Source organism: Vulpes vulpes, chromosome 16, assembly GCF_048418805.1.
Source record: "Vulpes vulpes isolate BD-2025 chromosome 16, VulVul3, whole genome shotgun sequence".
Lineage (NCBI taxonomy): Eukaryota > Metazoa > Chordata > Mammalia > Carnivora > Canidae > Vulpes > Vulpes vulpes.
The window spans coordinates 19,428,561-19,441,246 of NC_132795.1; the positions used below are offsets into that span (position 1 = coordinate 19,428,561).

General features: G+C 34.0%; 1 protein-coding gene across 1 annotated transcript in view; it reads right to left on the reverse strand.

The window, feature by feature from the left end:
• Nucleotides 1-2,910: 2,910 nt before the first annotated feature.
• Nucleotides 2,911-12,686, reverse strand: part of BMPR2 (bone morphogenetic protein receptor type 2) — a 199,242-nt gene continuing 189,466 nt past the window's right edge. Inside the window, exon 13 of the mRNA XM_026002525.2 lies at nucleotides 2,911-10,455. Coding sequence (XP_025858310.1) covers nucleotides 10,205-10,455 — 251 coding nt within the window. The 3' untranslated portion in view covers nucleotides 2,911-10,204. The remainder of the gene's footprint in view (nucleotides 10,456-12,686) is intronic.

The window sequence follows — 12,686 nt, forward strand, 5'->3', positions numbered from 1 at the left end:
CTCAACCTTGATTCAGGCTCTCATTATCTCTTGCCAGTGCCACACTAGCTTCTATGTTTCTATATTCAATGTCCTCTCTCTCAGTTGATTCTTTATATTAACAGCTCTTTATATTAATAGCTGAGCTTCCAAATTTGAAACTCCTCTGTTTAAATTCTTCCATTGACTTACAGGATAAGTCCAAACTCTCAGCATAGTGTGCTAGCCCTTCTGCGATACAGTCCCAGTTGGGTCATCTGGGTTCTTTTTTTTTTTTTTTTTTTAATTTTTATTTATTTATGATAGTCACAGAGAGAGAGAGAGAGAGGCAGAGACATAGGCAGAGGGAGAAGCAGGCTCCATGCACCGGGAGCCCGATGTGGGATTTGATCCCGGGTCTCCAGGATCGCGCCCTGGGCCAAAGGCAGGCGCCAAACCGCTGCGCCACCCAGGGATCCCCATCTGGGTTCTTTTAGGCCATTTCTTGTAATACTTTCACTTAGTATCCCAAACTCTACTACAATCTAATATCCTCCCACCATCTTGAAAAAGCTCCACCCTCTCAGGTCTCTATAAGGTTTCATGGGTGCTATAACTTCTCTTTGAGGGCCACTGCTTGTCTCTTAACTAATTCCTACTCATATTTTGAGAATGAGGAAAGTTCTTTCAAAAGGAGAAATTGCCTCTGACTCAGTAAGAGTGGATTAGGTAACTTTGCTGTGCATTTCCATAATATACTGGACTTTCACTCTGTCATAATACTTATAACCTCTACTAAAATTTTCTCCAAATCAACTATGAGCAACTTGAAGGTGGGACTGTGATTTCTATCTCCTATTATGGTACTTGCTACACATTAGATGTTCAAAAAAAATTTTTTGATGCTCCTCTGAAAAAAGAACTTTCTGGTCACAATGAAAACTACATTTTATTTGCAGTTTCTCTTATGCCCTCAATCCAATCACTATCCTTTCTAATCTATCCTGCCTACCTGTCAGTCCAAACTTCTTTAAATTACTGTGTCAAGGTTCTTCCTTGCCAAGAAAATTTGGTCTCCTCATTGTGTATGACAGCAAGTCTAGATACCTGGGGGTTGGCTTTCACAAGATATTTGGATCTACTTCTGCTTTATTTCCAATCCCTATTCTGTTTTATCTCTGGCTACTTCAAATCTTCTGCTTTCACTTTTCCTATTGAAATCTCACCGTCCTTTCAACCTGTTCAATAATAATTTCTTCACTAAAATCTTTGACTCTTCAAACACATACTGAACACACAGTTTACCACTAATTTGGGCACTTACACGTCATCTTGTTTGTAGATAACTATTTCTTGTGTAGGCCTTTTCTCCTTCACAAGATGGTTTAAGTTCCTGGGGGGACAGGAATAATATCATATTTTCTCGCTCTCTCAGTATGGTAGTAGTGATTCAACTTCGAAAAAGTGAATAATACATTATAACAATAAAATGAAAGCTACCCAAATATATAACTAAATTACAAAAATATTATAGAATAAAGAGGAAAATTCATTATTAGAATTATAAAGATTAATCACTAGCTTAAGGTAGTCACCTGCAGAGGATGTAAACTAGAAAGATGGATCATGTGTAGGGGTAAATGAAAATAATTTTACTTGTGGTGAGTTTTTATGAAAAGATTCAGTAGGTCATTATTATAGATGTTTCCCAGGCCACCATATTTTTTCTAAGGATATTTAGTTATCATCCTGAATATTACATAGTAAGTTCTGTAGAGAATTGCAGCAGTAGCACATAACATTTTATTAAGTTTGGGGATGCAAATCAAAAAGGAAAAGGTACTCCAAATTTATTATCCCTTAAATATTATTTAAGGTGACAACAGAGCCTACAAGAGTAGGCCACGCTTCTACTAAAGCAAAAATTCCCTTGGTACCTACTTAAGGCAGGTCTAATATTCTATTTTCTGTAATATAAAAAATGTTTTTTAAGTCAACTCTACACAGGGCTCGAATTCACCACCTCAAGACCAAGGGTCACAGTACTATCAACAGAGCCAGTCAGGTGTGCCAGTCTAGCACTCTTTTAAAACATGGATGTCCTGTGGATTTATACAGGATTCTGTTCCAGGACACTTACCTAATACATTGAATTCATCTAGAGTCAAAAATAATATGTTGCCTTCACAAACTCATTGCATTTTAACAAGGATTTCTAAAAATAAAAGATCTAACTTAGAAGATTATTTGAAGATGTTTAGTACAAACACAATGTTGGGTCAATAGAGATAGTTGTTTTGGTACCTGCCAGCTTTTAGTAAATGCAAATTTTTTCATGTATGTTCCTGTCTATTCTTTATACCAATGGGCCAATTTTGCTTTTATTTTTGAATTCTCTTGCCATAACCAGAGATTTAAAACTATACTTTAGGGACCCCTAGATGGCTCAGTTGACCGTCTACCTTTGGCTCAGGGCGTGATCCTGAGGTCTGGGGATTGAGTCCCACATCGGGCTCCCCATGGGGAACTCGCTTCTACCTCTGTCTATGTCTCTCTCTCTCAGTGTCTCTCATGAATAAATAAAATCTTTTTTTAAAAAACTGTGGTTCAAAGCAAAATGGAAAATACACTAGAATCTCATTTTTGCCAGTTCTGTGGCTTTGGACAAGATATTTAACTTCCCTGTGCCACAGTTTTTTAATTTTTAAAATGAGGACAATATGTATTTTATAGGATTGCTATGAGAGTTATCAACATATGCTGAATAACTATCACAGTGCCTGGTATACAGAAAGTGTGCAACTATTATTCTAATGTTAGTTGTTTTTTTTTAATGTATTATACTGAGTAGTGAATATATTAGAATATTTACTATTCTGGTGCAAAATACCTAAAATATCACACTAACCTCATAATTTCTGGTGACCTAATAAAATCAAAAGATACAATTACTGTTGTCATTAATATGATCTTTAATAAATGGAATAATGCACCATTTTACAGCAAGCCTTTTTTTTAAACCTAAAGAACTGTCTTAAAATCTCCTTCTCCAATGTCTCTGTAGCAATACAATCTTTTTATTTAGGTTTATATATATCAAAGCATTTACTTACAATTATTCATAAAAAACTCTTTAGTGGCTTAATGTCAGCTTTCATAGTGGCATCCATAGATAATACAAAAGAAAAGTGATTTGCTTTATTTCATACTCACACTGATCCATCAAACACAACTTATACAGCATAGCAAGGTCTCAGACGGCTTTTACAAAAGCAAAATAACTGAAAGTAATTATTCATAAATTCATATGATATTCTATCTGTAATGTAGAGCAAAACACACCAACAAAAGATACCCGTTAACAAGAAAGAGGGTTCTGAGGAATTGCCAATATTTTTCAGCCTTTCTTATTCCAGAAAAGCATCCTCAGAAATGAATACTCTGTAGCTTATGTTTCTCCTGTCCATTCAGAAAAAGCATGGCAGCTACACATCTCCATGTTTCAGCTACTACAACACCCTAAGAGTTAGTGTACTTTACAATTATCCACTTATCTTCATTTGAAAAATTATCAACAGAAAATTAAGGATGATTCCAGCTTATACAAACACTTACACAATATAATTTCCATGGAAACATGACAATAAGGCATACAAAAACTTTCAATAAATAAATGTGACAAGAAAAAGAAAAGCCACAGAAGCCAAGCAATTCAACTTTAACCAGAACCTATCTTTGAATTGCATCTTTTAGTAATTTAGTTTTCTTACTATTAAGCTTCTTTAGAAGTGTTTCCCTATCATACGTAAGAGGGTTGGTAATATGGTGGAGAGCCTGAGACAAGAGACTGGTTACAAATAACTTCACTGCTAGGATTTTAAGTATATAGCGTATCAGTTTGGAGCTTGGACTTGTCTGATTGAAGGAAAAATTCTATTTGGATCTGACAAGGTGATAAATAGCTTACCATAGGTTACCTTTTCAAAACCATCCAAACTAGAACTAAAGCTATAAACTCATTAATTCACTTTTAGAAGAGAGTTTTATAATGTTAAATTACATCGCGAAAATTTTATCTCAGGGGAACAGCTTAACTAAGTTCTCTCATTAAAAAACAAAGCAAAATGAAATGATTTGTCCCATTGTGTATAACCATTTACCCAATGAGAAATGGTTGTAAGACGGTGCTTCAACTCTAAAGGCCTAAATAGGCTGCAACACGTAGCCAATTAGTTGAGTCATTTCCCTCTATTCAGTAATTATGGAACTGGGCAAGTTTTTATGATTAATGAAATATGATGTTATGTCTATGCAAATTAAGTCAAATCATAAGATGAAACATTAAGTGAACTGTATGTGCAACAAATACTTTAAATATTCAACTGGACTAATTGCTTGTTTGCTATCAATTAAAGTTTCTCATGTGCAAAGGGATGAAAAGGGCCCTGAGTTTTTAAGTAATATTATGTCTATAGAGTGAGTCTAAAACATGAAGATGTTTCTGAAATCTAGAAGTACAAATAAAATGCAAAAATCCTACATGCTGCCTTTTGAAATATTTTTTAAAAGTTGTAGTTTAAAATACAGTAATTTGTTTAAAAATTCAATCATAAACTGGATGCCCTAGTGATGTGATTTATTTCTAAAGATTTCTTCTCTCTTACCCAAATTTTAGAATCTGGGTTGCAAATTAAGTTTAAAAAAAAGAATGTCACCACAATTGATAGTAACACTATGAACATCACAGTAATAACGGAACTGGAATTTTTAAGATATGATAGATTTATTTGAGGTCTAATTTTAATACACAGCATTAAATCTTCTGAATTATTTACTTTCAAATGCATTAGCCATGAGATAAAATCCTATATTTTTCTTTATATGCACAAACACTCAACTTTAACCAGCCACTTAAAAGTTAAATGAAAGTTGTTACAGTCCAGTCTATGTTGCAAAATAATAAGCATTTCAAAAGTGGTCTGCAAAAATGTTCACAGATAATACCTGATTATTTTATGGTTTGTTTTGAAAGTTAATCTTGCATTTTTGTTTAATATTTGATACAAAGAAATATGTAAAATATTGTGCCTTGATCATAATGCTAAGCTTGCTGCAATATAGGTCAAAAAATTGTAATGGCAAAATTATATACAATTCTGTATGCATGGCTTTTTAGTTATGACTAATGAGAATATAAAAATCATAAAACTCAACAATTTAATAGAAAATGTTAGATAATACAAAACTTAAGTGCTGATTTTCTGACAATCTGATGGTTGGATCCATCATCAAATGGTAACATCTGAATTCTCAATTCTAGCCTACAGAACTATTATTACTTAATTGCAGTAATGAATTTGAATATAACATAAAATATAATTTTAGGTGTTCTTAAGTATAAATAGTTATTAAAATAGGGCTGAGAAAGAAATGCTAAGGGAACCAAAGCAATTTAGTTTGAAGAACTGAGACTTAGATGTTAATTGAGAAGCCTGAAGCATAATGAAAAATAACAGTACTGGCCAAGAAGATGGCCAACTGCTCTCTTTTTTTTTACTGCTGGAGGAGACAAATACACATAAAATGAAATAGGAGGGAAGCAGAATAGACATGAAGAAACTCTTCCTGACACGGAAGATTGCAAGTCAGATAACCGAGGGATAGAGTGAGTCAGACAGAGTCAGACACAAACTAAAAGGTGATTGAAGGCAAGTAATGTGTAGGTGCACCAGAGCACCCTGAGATTTCCTCTTTTCTTCTATGTTAGTTTAATCTGAGAAGCTATAGAAAAGCCTTCTTTTGATAATAACATTTGTGTAACTAGCTGAAACAATGATTTGCCAGATTTACTAGATCAAGGAGTATATTTAAGAGTGGATCATGTAAGGTAGTTTTGGCTGACATTTGCATAGTTCAGAACCTAGAAGTTAAGATGCAATCTTATCTGCTGAAGAGCAAACTGACAGTATAAAGTATATTTAGAAACAACTCAATCTGAAAAAAAAAACAAACTCCTGGGGTGTATGTGGGAGTGTTACACAATTTCTGGAATAACAGGTCTAGAAAATCAACTAACATGTGTACCAATTCTAATAAGTTAGCTTGGAAGATAAAGTAATATTATAAAGCGATCTGTGAATAGTTATGCAATAACCTGCACGTAACTGGTAGCAAGTTCAACATAAATTTATAAAGGGTTGTATAGGAATACAATGTAATCTCAAGGTCTAGGAGCTAACTATCTCCAATGAAATATTCATTTCCATAAATATTTTAAAAAGAAACAAAAAGTTTATTGAAATATTTTTCCATTGTAAATGACTCTGAGAATGGAAAGTTCAGTAAATAACTATAATCTACCAGGTATTCTATTTGGCTTTAGACACCAAACTTGAAAATATTTTATTTAGTTTTTTTGAAAATAATTTAAATAAAAATACTTGCCAAATTTTGTGACAATTCCCACTGAAACACAGTTACTTGAGTGTTCCCACCTCTCTTTAATTAGTTTTATATTCAGAACCAACGTATATTTTCTGGAATAAGTGGGTCCATGCAAGGAAGCTATTGAAACTGCTTTATAAAAAAAGATCTTATCCTTGTATCTTTCCCATGTCCTCTTCAATTATTATTTTTCTGGATTACTAAAATTTTCTGCATCACTACAAGCAGAAATTTTCAAGATGCAGTCAAAGGATTGATGAGACTTAAAATCCATGTTAAATTAATTCCTCCAAATCAAGTATGGAATCAATTTAGTGGAAAGTCTTTGTTCCCACAAGCCACCTTCACTTCCCCTTAAAGTTTACTTTATCTTTTAGTTCTACAATGTAAGAATATCCAGGAGTGAAGAGAACTGAAATAATTTTAGGATTCATGATGGCAGATGTGGGATTGAATTTTATCTGAATTAGTAATTATTTCTCAAGCAACACTCAGCATAGACATGTCTACATGTCTCTTGTTCGCCTGACTTCTAGTCATTAAGATATCTGGTTTGGCTTGTATACAAGCCACAATTGTGCTGGAGTGTAATGACTGAATTTCTTACAAAATGTCATATATTACATATCCTGTCATACATTGTGTAGGCAGTGTGGTGTAGATGAGAGAGATGTGGAGAGGCACACCCAGGTTAAAATCCAGCTTTCTCTATTACTAGGATGTGGAACTTGGGCAAATGACTTAGCTTTCTTAGCTTCAATTTCCTCAATCTGTAAAGTGGGAATATTAACTAAAATCCTTAAATGGTTGCTATGAGGATTAAAAGAGATTGTGTATATAGATACCAGCATTCAGTATATAACAAGTCATCAATTAGTATTATTTAATTGGTGCCTTTTCATAACATTTTACACTGATATTGGTTTTCCCCCCAAATTATGATTTTAAAAAAGGAGGATATTGTTAGTAATTATAATTAAATAAATTTTGTCTAAACCCAATTCAGATCAAATTCTTTCAATGATTTAGTTCTGACATACAATTAAAATGGTTCAGGGAATTAATTTAGTATTTGATTACCTATTATTATGCTTTTAAGGTTGTTAAACTAGCAAAATGAGTTTTAATATCTTTTTTCATTAAATGTCCTTTATTCAAAGGTTCCAAATGCTTTTCTACATGCAAAATATTGTGCTAGCAGTTAAATATTAGCTTTAAGAAACATTATTAGATGAATGAAATTACCTAGTATTTTAAGTAATTTTGCTTGCTTATATATTACAGATTCTAAATCAGTCTGATGTACAATTTAATTTAAAATTTATTAAAGTGATCTACACTTTTGGCTTTTCCTATTTTTAAAGAATCTACTAAAAAACTAGGAAAAAAATTATTTGTTTTAAACATGCTTGCATGAAATGGAGAACTTATAAGGATTCCTTTAATTTGGTATGTTAATTCTTGAAAGCATTTTATTATTAAACATCAAAAAAAAAGATGCTGGAAAAATTACAACCAACTAGCCTAAACACAAAGTAAAGTAGAACATAAGGTAACTCTTCTGTCAGGAAAAGATCAGTTAGACCTCAAATGGTCATTTATCCTCAATGCTTTCAACTGGAGAAGGAATATAATTTATTTTAATTCAAAGATATCCTACAAATGTTTGAAAAAAATGAAATGCAGTTCAAAGACATTTAAAGGCAAGGGAACTAAGTGCAGGTTTGGTGGGGAAGATATAAATAATTTGTTACATAGACAGAAGAATAATTATGCCATAAGACTGAAAAATATTAAGGACCTGAATCAAGAGAAGGGCCAATAAAACAAACAAGTGGAAGCCCTGGGCACTAGAAAGATAATCTTAATTCTAACAATTCAAAACTGTGTTCAGCCATCCATCAGAATAAATGTTAAGTGTTGTAATATCTAACTCATAGGATCATAGTAGATGGCAAAAAACAGAAGGCTTATATAGTAAGTTACAAATATTTTGGACAGCAAATTGGGAAATTAATGTTATCTTTAGTTAAATGATGAAGACAGAGGAATATGAGTGAGAAAATATTGTTCAAGAGATAATAACCTAAAAGCAAGAATATGGGGGTTTGTGTTTTTCTCTTAGCTTTCTATCTTCCAGAGAAATCTTAGAACTTAGTTAAATAACATCTATTAAGTACTCTGAGAATCTGGAAAAATTAAGTGAGATCATCACTGTTTGCAAATTGATAGAAAATAATTTGTGCTTATAAAAAAAGTCCCTTATTTGACATAAAGTGCTTTATTTAGAAAAAAACATGCTGAGGTTGTTGTTTAGAAATAATTATCAGTAACAAAAGCAAAGGAAGCTGTTTAAAAAAAACAGTATGACTTGAAGGATACATGTTATCACTAAAAAGTATACTGTAATATAATGTAAATAATAAATGCTGCTCACATATTAAAGATCATATGAAAAGCTGGCCAAAAGACAAATTATGAAGATATGATTAGTGGAGAAACAGTTTTGAAAAAAGAGGTAAGCCTCAGTCTGCTCAAAAATGATAGGTTTGGCAGCAATCCTTCCTTCCACAGGGATTTGGCATGCCAGATGAATGATTTTTCCACACAGTGTTTTAGGTCATGGGAAGAAGACTCATTTTCAGGTAAGTCACCAGGCTTTGTTTGGGAAGAGAATAAAAAGATATTACTGGTTCAAAACTATGAATTACTTTTGAAGTTATTTTAAGTAGGAAATGTAATTTTGAATCAAAGATGGCCTATTCAGATAACGAAGGCTATAACACTATAGTCTTAACCATCTACCTACTTAAAAATTCCATATAAGTATAGCTCTATAAAGTTTTCTGATAAAAATGTGCTTTTTAAATAAATGAATATGGAACACGAACATACATATAAAAATAAAATAAAATGAAGAAAGTTAATATTTGACTTGTCTACTTTGTTCTATGCTCTCTTATGAACTCCCAAAAACCAGAACCAAATATGTTTATTAAAATGCCTGGAAAGAAACATTTAGGACTTGGAAGGTTAAAAGAAATGGCATTTCAAATTAGGTTTTGGTAGTTCTTTCTTTAGAGCCCTTTGAGACAACGTTTCTGCATTCTCCATAAGGAGAGAGAAAGCAAGAAATCAGGTAGCTGCTTTCTCTTGTGCAAAAATCACTGCCATAGAACTGACCTGTATGGGGTGGGGGGGGGGGGTGGGGGACAGAAAAATGTACTTATTATGGAAGAATGTGTGCTCTGTTAGGAAGAGAGCTTACAAGAAAGTTTATTTGTGTACTATAGACTATTGCACGTTCAAACAAAACACAAGAGAAAAGAATGTCCAACAGATAATATGTTCAGGAACAGTTCAACATATAAACTAGCTTGTGCCCAGAAATAAAACATGGATATCAGACACCACTGCAGTCAAACCTGTCTTAATTTGCTTCTGTTTTAATGACCTTTAGAAACTGGTCCAAACTGATTATCAGCAATACACTGTTTTTGCTTTTTTTCTTAAAAAAATATTTTGAGACCACTTTTGATACACACACATATAATTCTGTGGTCATAACAGACAAATATAACTTTAATGAGACTAAACAAAAGTGCAAAACTTAAAAAAACAAAATTAAAAAATATGGAAGCATAAGCTAAATTTTTCTGCATAGCTGAAATCTATTTAAAGCAAGTCCTGTTGCAGGGGTGAGAGGGGGTACTGACAGGAAGATAAAGCAGTTTCTTTTAAATGTCTTCTGCACATTTAAATGATGCAAAAAATAATTTCACTCCAAAGGCTTGAAAATATTTCACAGACAGTTCATTCCTATATCTTTAGACACCATAGTTGTGGCAGTGCCTCCTTCTGCAAGGTAAACTGCGGTGCTGGATTTGGAATGAACTGCTCTGTCACTGCCATTGTTGTTGACCTCACAGTCCAGTGGTTCAGTAGAAATGACCCAGGTGGAGGGGCGCCACCGCTTAAGAGAATAGGGAGTTTTCACACGTTTCTTGATCTTTTCACCAGATCCCGATTTTCCATCTTGTGTTGACTCACCTACTGGAAATAAAAGGATAGAAAAATAAACCATATATAAAGAAACTTAATTGGTAAAAAAAATTAGGGTTGTAACTCAAAAACGGATTAAGCTAGTATCTGCAGGAGGTATTTATTAGTAGACACTACTTGAAATTCATGATGCCAGGCAATTATTTTCTAGGCAAAACTTAACCAATTTATTTTGAGACTCTTTAAGCCCAACTGTTTTTTTTTTTTAAACATTTTTAAATTTTTATTCATGATAGAGAGAGAGAGAGAGAGAGAGAGAGAGGAAGGGAGAGGCAGAGGGAGAAGCAGGCTCCATGCACCGGGAGCCCGACGTGGGATTTGATCCTGGGTCTCCAGGATCACGCCCTGGGCCAAAGGCAGGCGCCAAACCGCTGCACCACCCAGGGATCCCGCCCAACTGTTTTCATAACTGGTTGGATTTTTCTATTAGGCAAGCAAAAACAGAGGAGAAAATGAAAGGTTCTCAGATGTATTCTCAAATCCTTTAGTTGTTGTAGTGGTCCTAACTTGGCAAAATACATTTAATCATTCTACTTAATGTTCAGAGCAGATCAAATTTTAAAGGTATCTGGCATATAATATTTTCAGAAGAATGACATAAATACTACAGTATAAATTTTCTAGTAATTTCTCTTTCCCATACTTGACAAGACATTTTATTGCTATGGAGCCCTGCTAGAGGGTATGTCAATCAATCTTTAATTAAAGCCACTCAAGCAAGGGGCTAGATTCTACTGATTTTTTTTTTTTTTTTTAAATCAGCTCTAGGCCCAACATGGAGCTTGAACTCACCACCCCAAGGTCAAATTGCATGCTCCACTGACTGAGCCAGCCAAGTGCCCTTCTACTGATTAATTTTGAGAGCTGAATCCTTTCAGGCCATTTTATAGTCCTTGACAACAACTATAAAATATGACTTTTTTTCAAAAAGTGCTATCAGTCAGTCTAAAAGAGAAATTATTTTGTATAATGATGACTGTTAAAGATTTTGGTGAGCCTCCTATCTTGTGTTACAATCCCTTTAGAGCCAGAAACCAAGTATCAAGTTATTTGTTTAGATTTCTAGGGGAACCATGGAACAGTGCTATAGGCATTATAAGAGGCTCAAAACGTAACTCTTGAAAAAGAAATCTCACAGAGGAAGACATACACATGGCCAACATAAATGTTCCGCATCACTTGCCATCAGGGAAATACAAATCAAAACCACAATGAGATACCACCTCACACCAGTGAGAATGGGGAAAATTAACAAGGCAGGGAACTACAAATGTTGGAGAGGATGTGGAGAAAAGGGAACCCTCTTGCACTGTGGGTGGGAATGTGAACTGGTGCAGCCACTCTGGAAAACTGTGTGGAGGTTCCTCAAAGAGTTAAAAATAGAGCTGCCCTATGACCCAGCAATTGCACTGCTGGGGATTTACCCCAAAGATGCAGATGCAATGAAATGCCGGGACACCTGCACCCTGATGTTTATAGCAGCAACGTCCATAATAGCCAAACTGTGGAAGGAGCCTCGGTGTCCATCGAAAGATGAATGGATAAAAAAGATGTGGTCTATGTATACAATGGAATATTACTCAGCCATTAGAAACGACAAATACCCACCATCTGCTTCGACATGGATGGAACCGGAGGGTATTATGCTGAGTGAAGTCAGTCAATGGGAGAAGGACAAACATTATATGGTCTCATTCATTTGGGGAATATAAAAAATAGTGAAAGGGAATAAAGGGGAAAGGAGAAAAAATAAGTGGGAAATATCAGAAAGGGAGACAGAACATGAAAGACTCCTAACTCTGGGAAACGAACTAGGGGTGGTGGAAGGGGAGGTGGGCGGGGGGTGGAGATGACTGGGTGGCGGGCACTGGACGGGATGAGCACTGGGTGTTACTCTGTATGTTGACAAATTGAACACCAATAAAAAATAAATTTATTAAAAAAAAAGGAAAAATATGACACTAAAAAAACCCCAAGAACAACTTTAGTTTTTTTATAATGACTTTTTCTGCATTTTTTTCTGGACTTTTAAGGTTTAAGGTTAGTGTGATAAAATCTAAATATGTATATAATAAATATCAATATATTTAACAACTGTTTCAAAAATTCTGACCTCATTTTACCTGGAGCTTTTAAACTGGTATTTACTTATTCTCAACCATTCACAGCAAGTTCATGAACTGCATTATGAATCAGCAGCTGTATAAGGCATGCATTAAGTT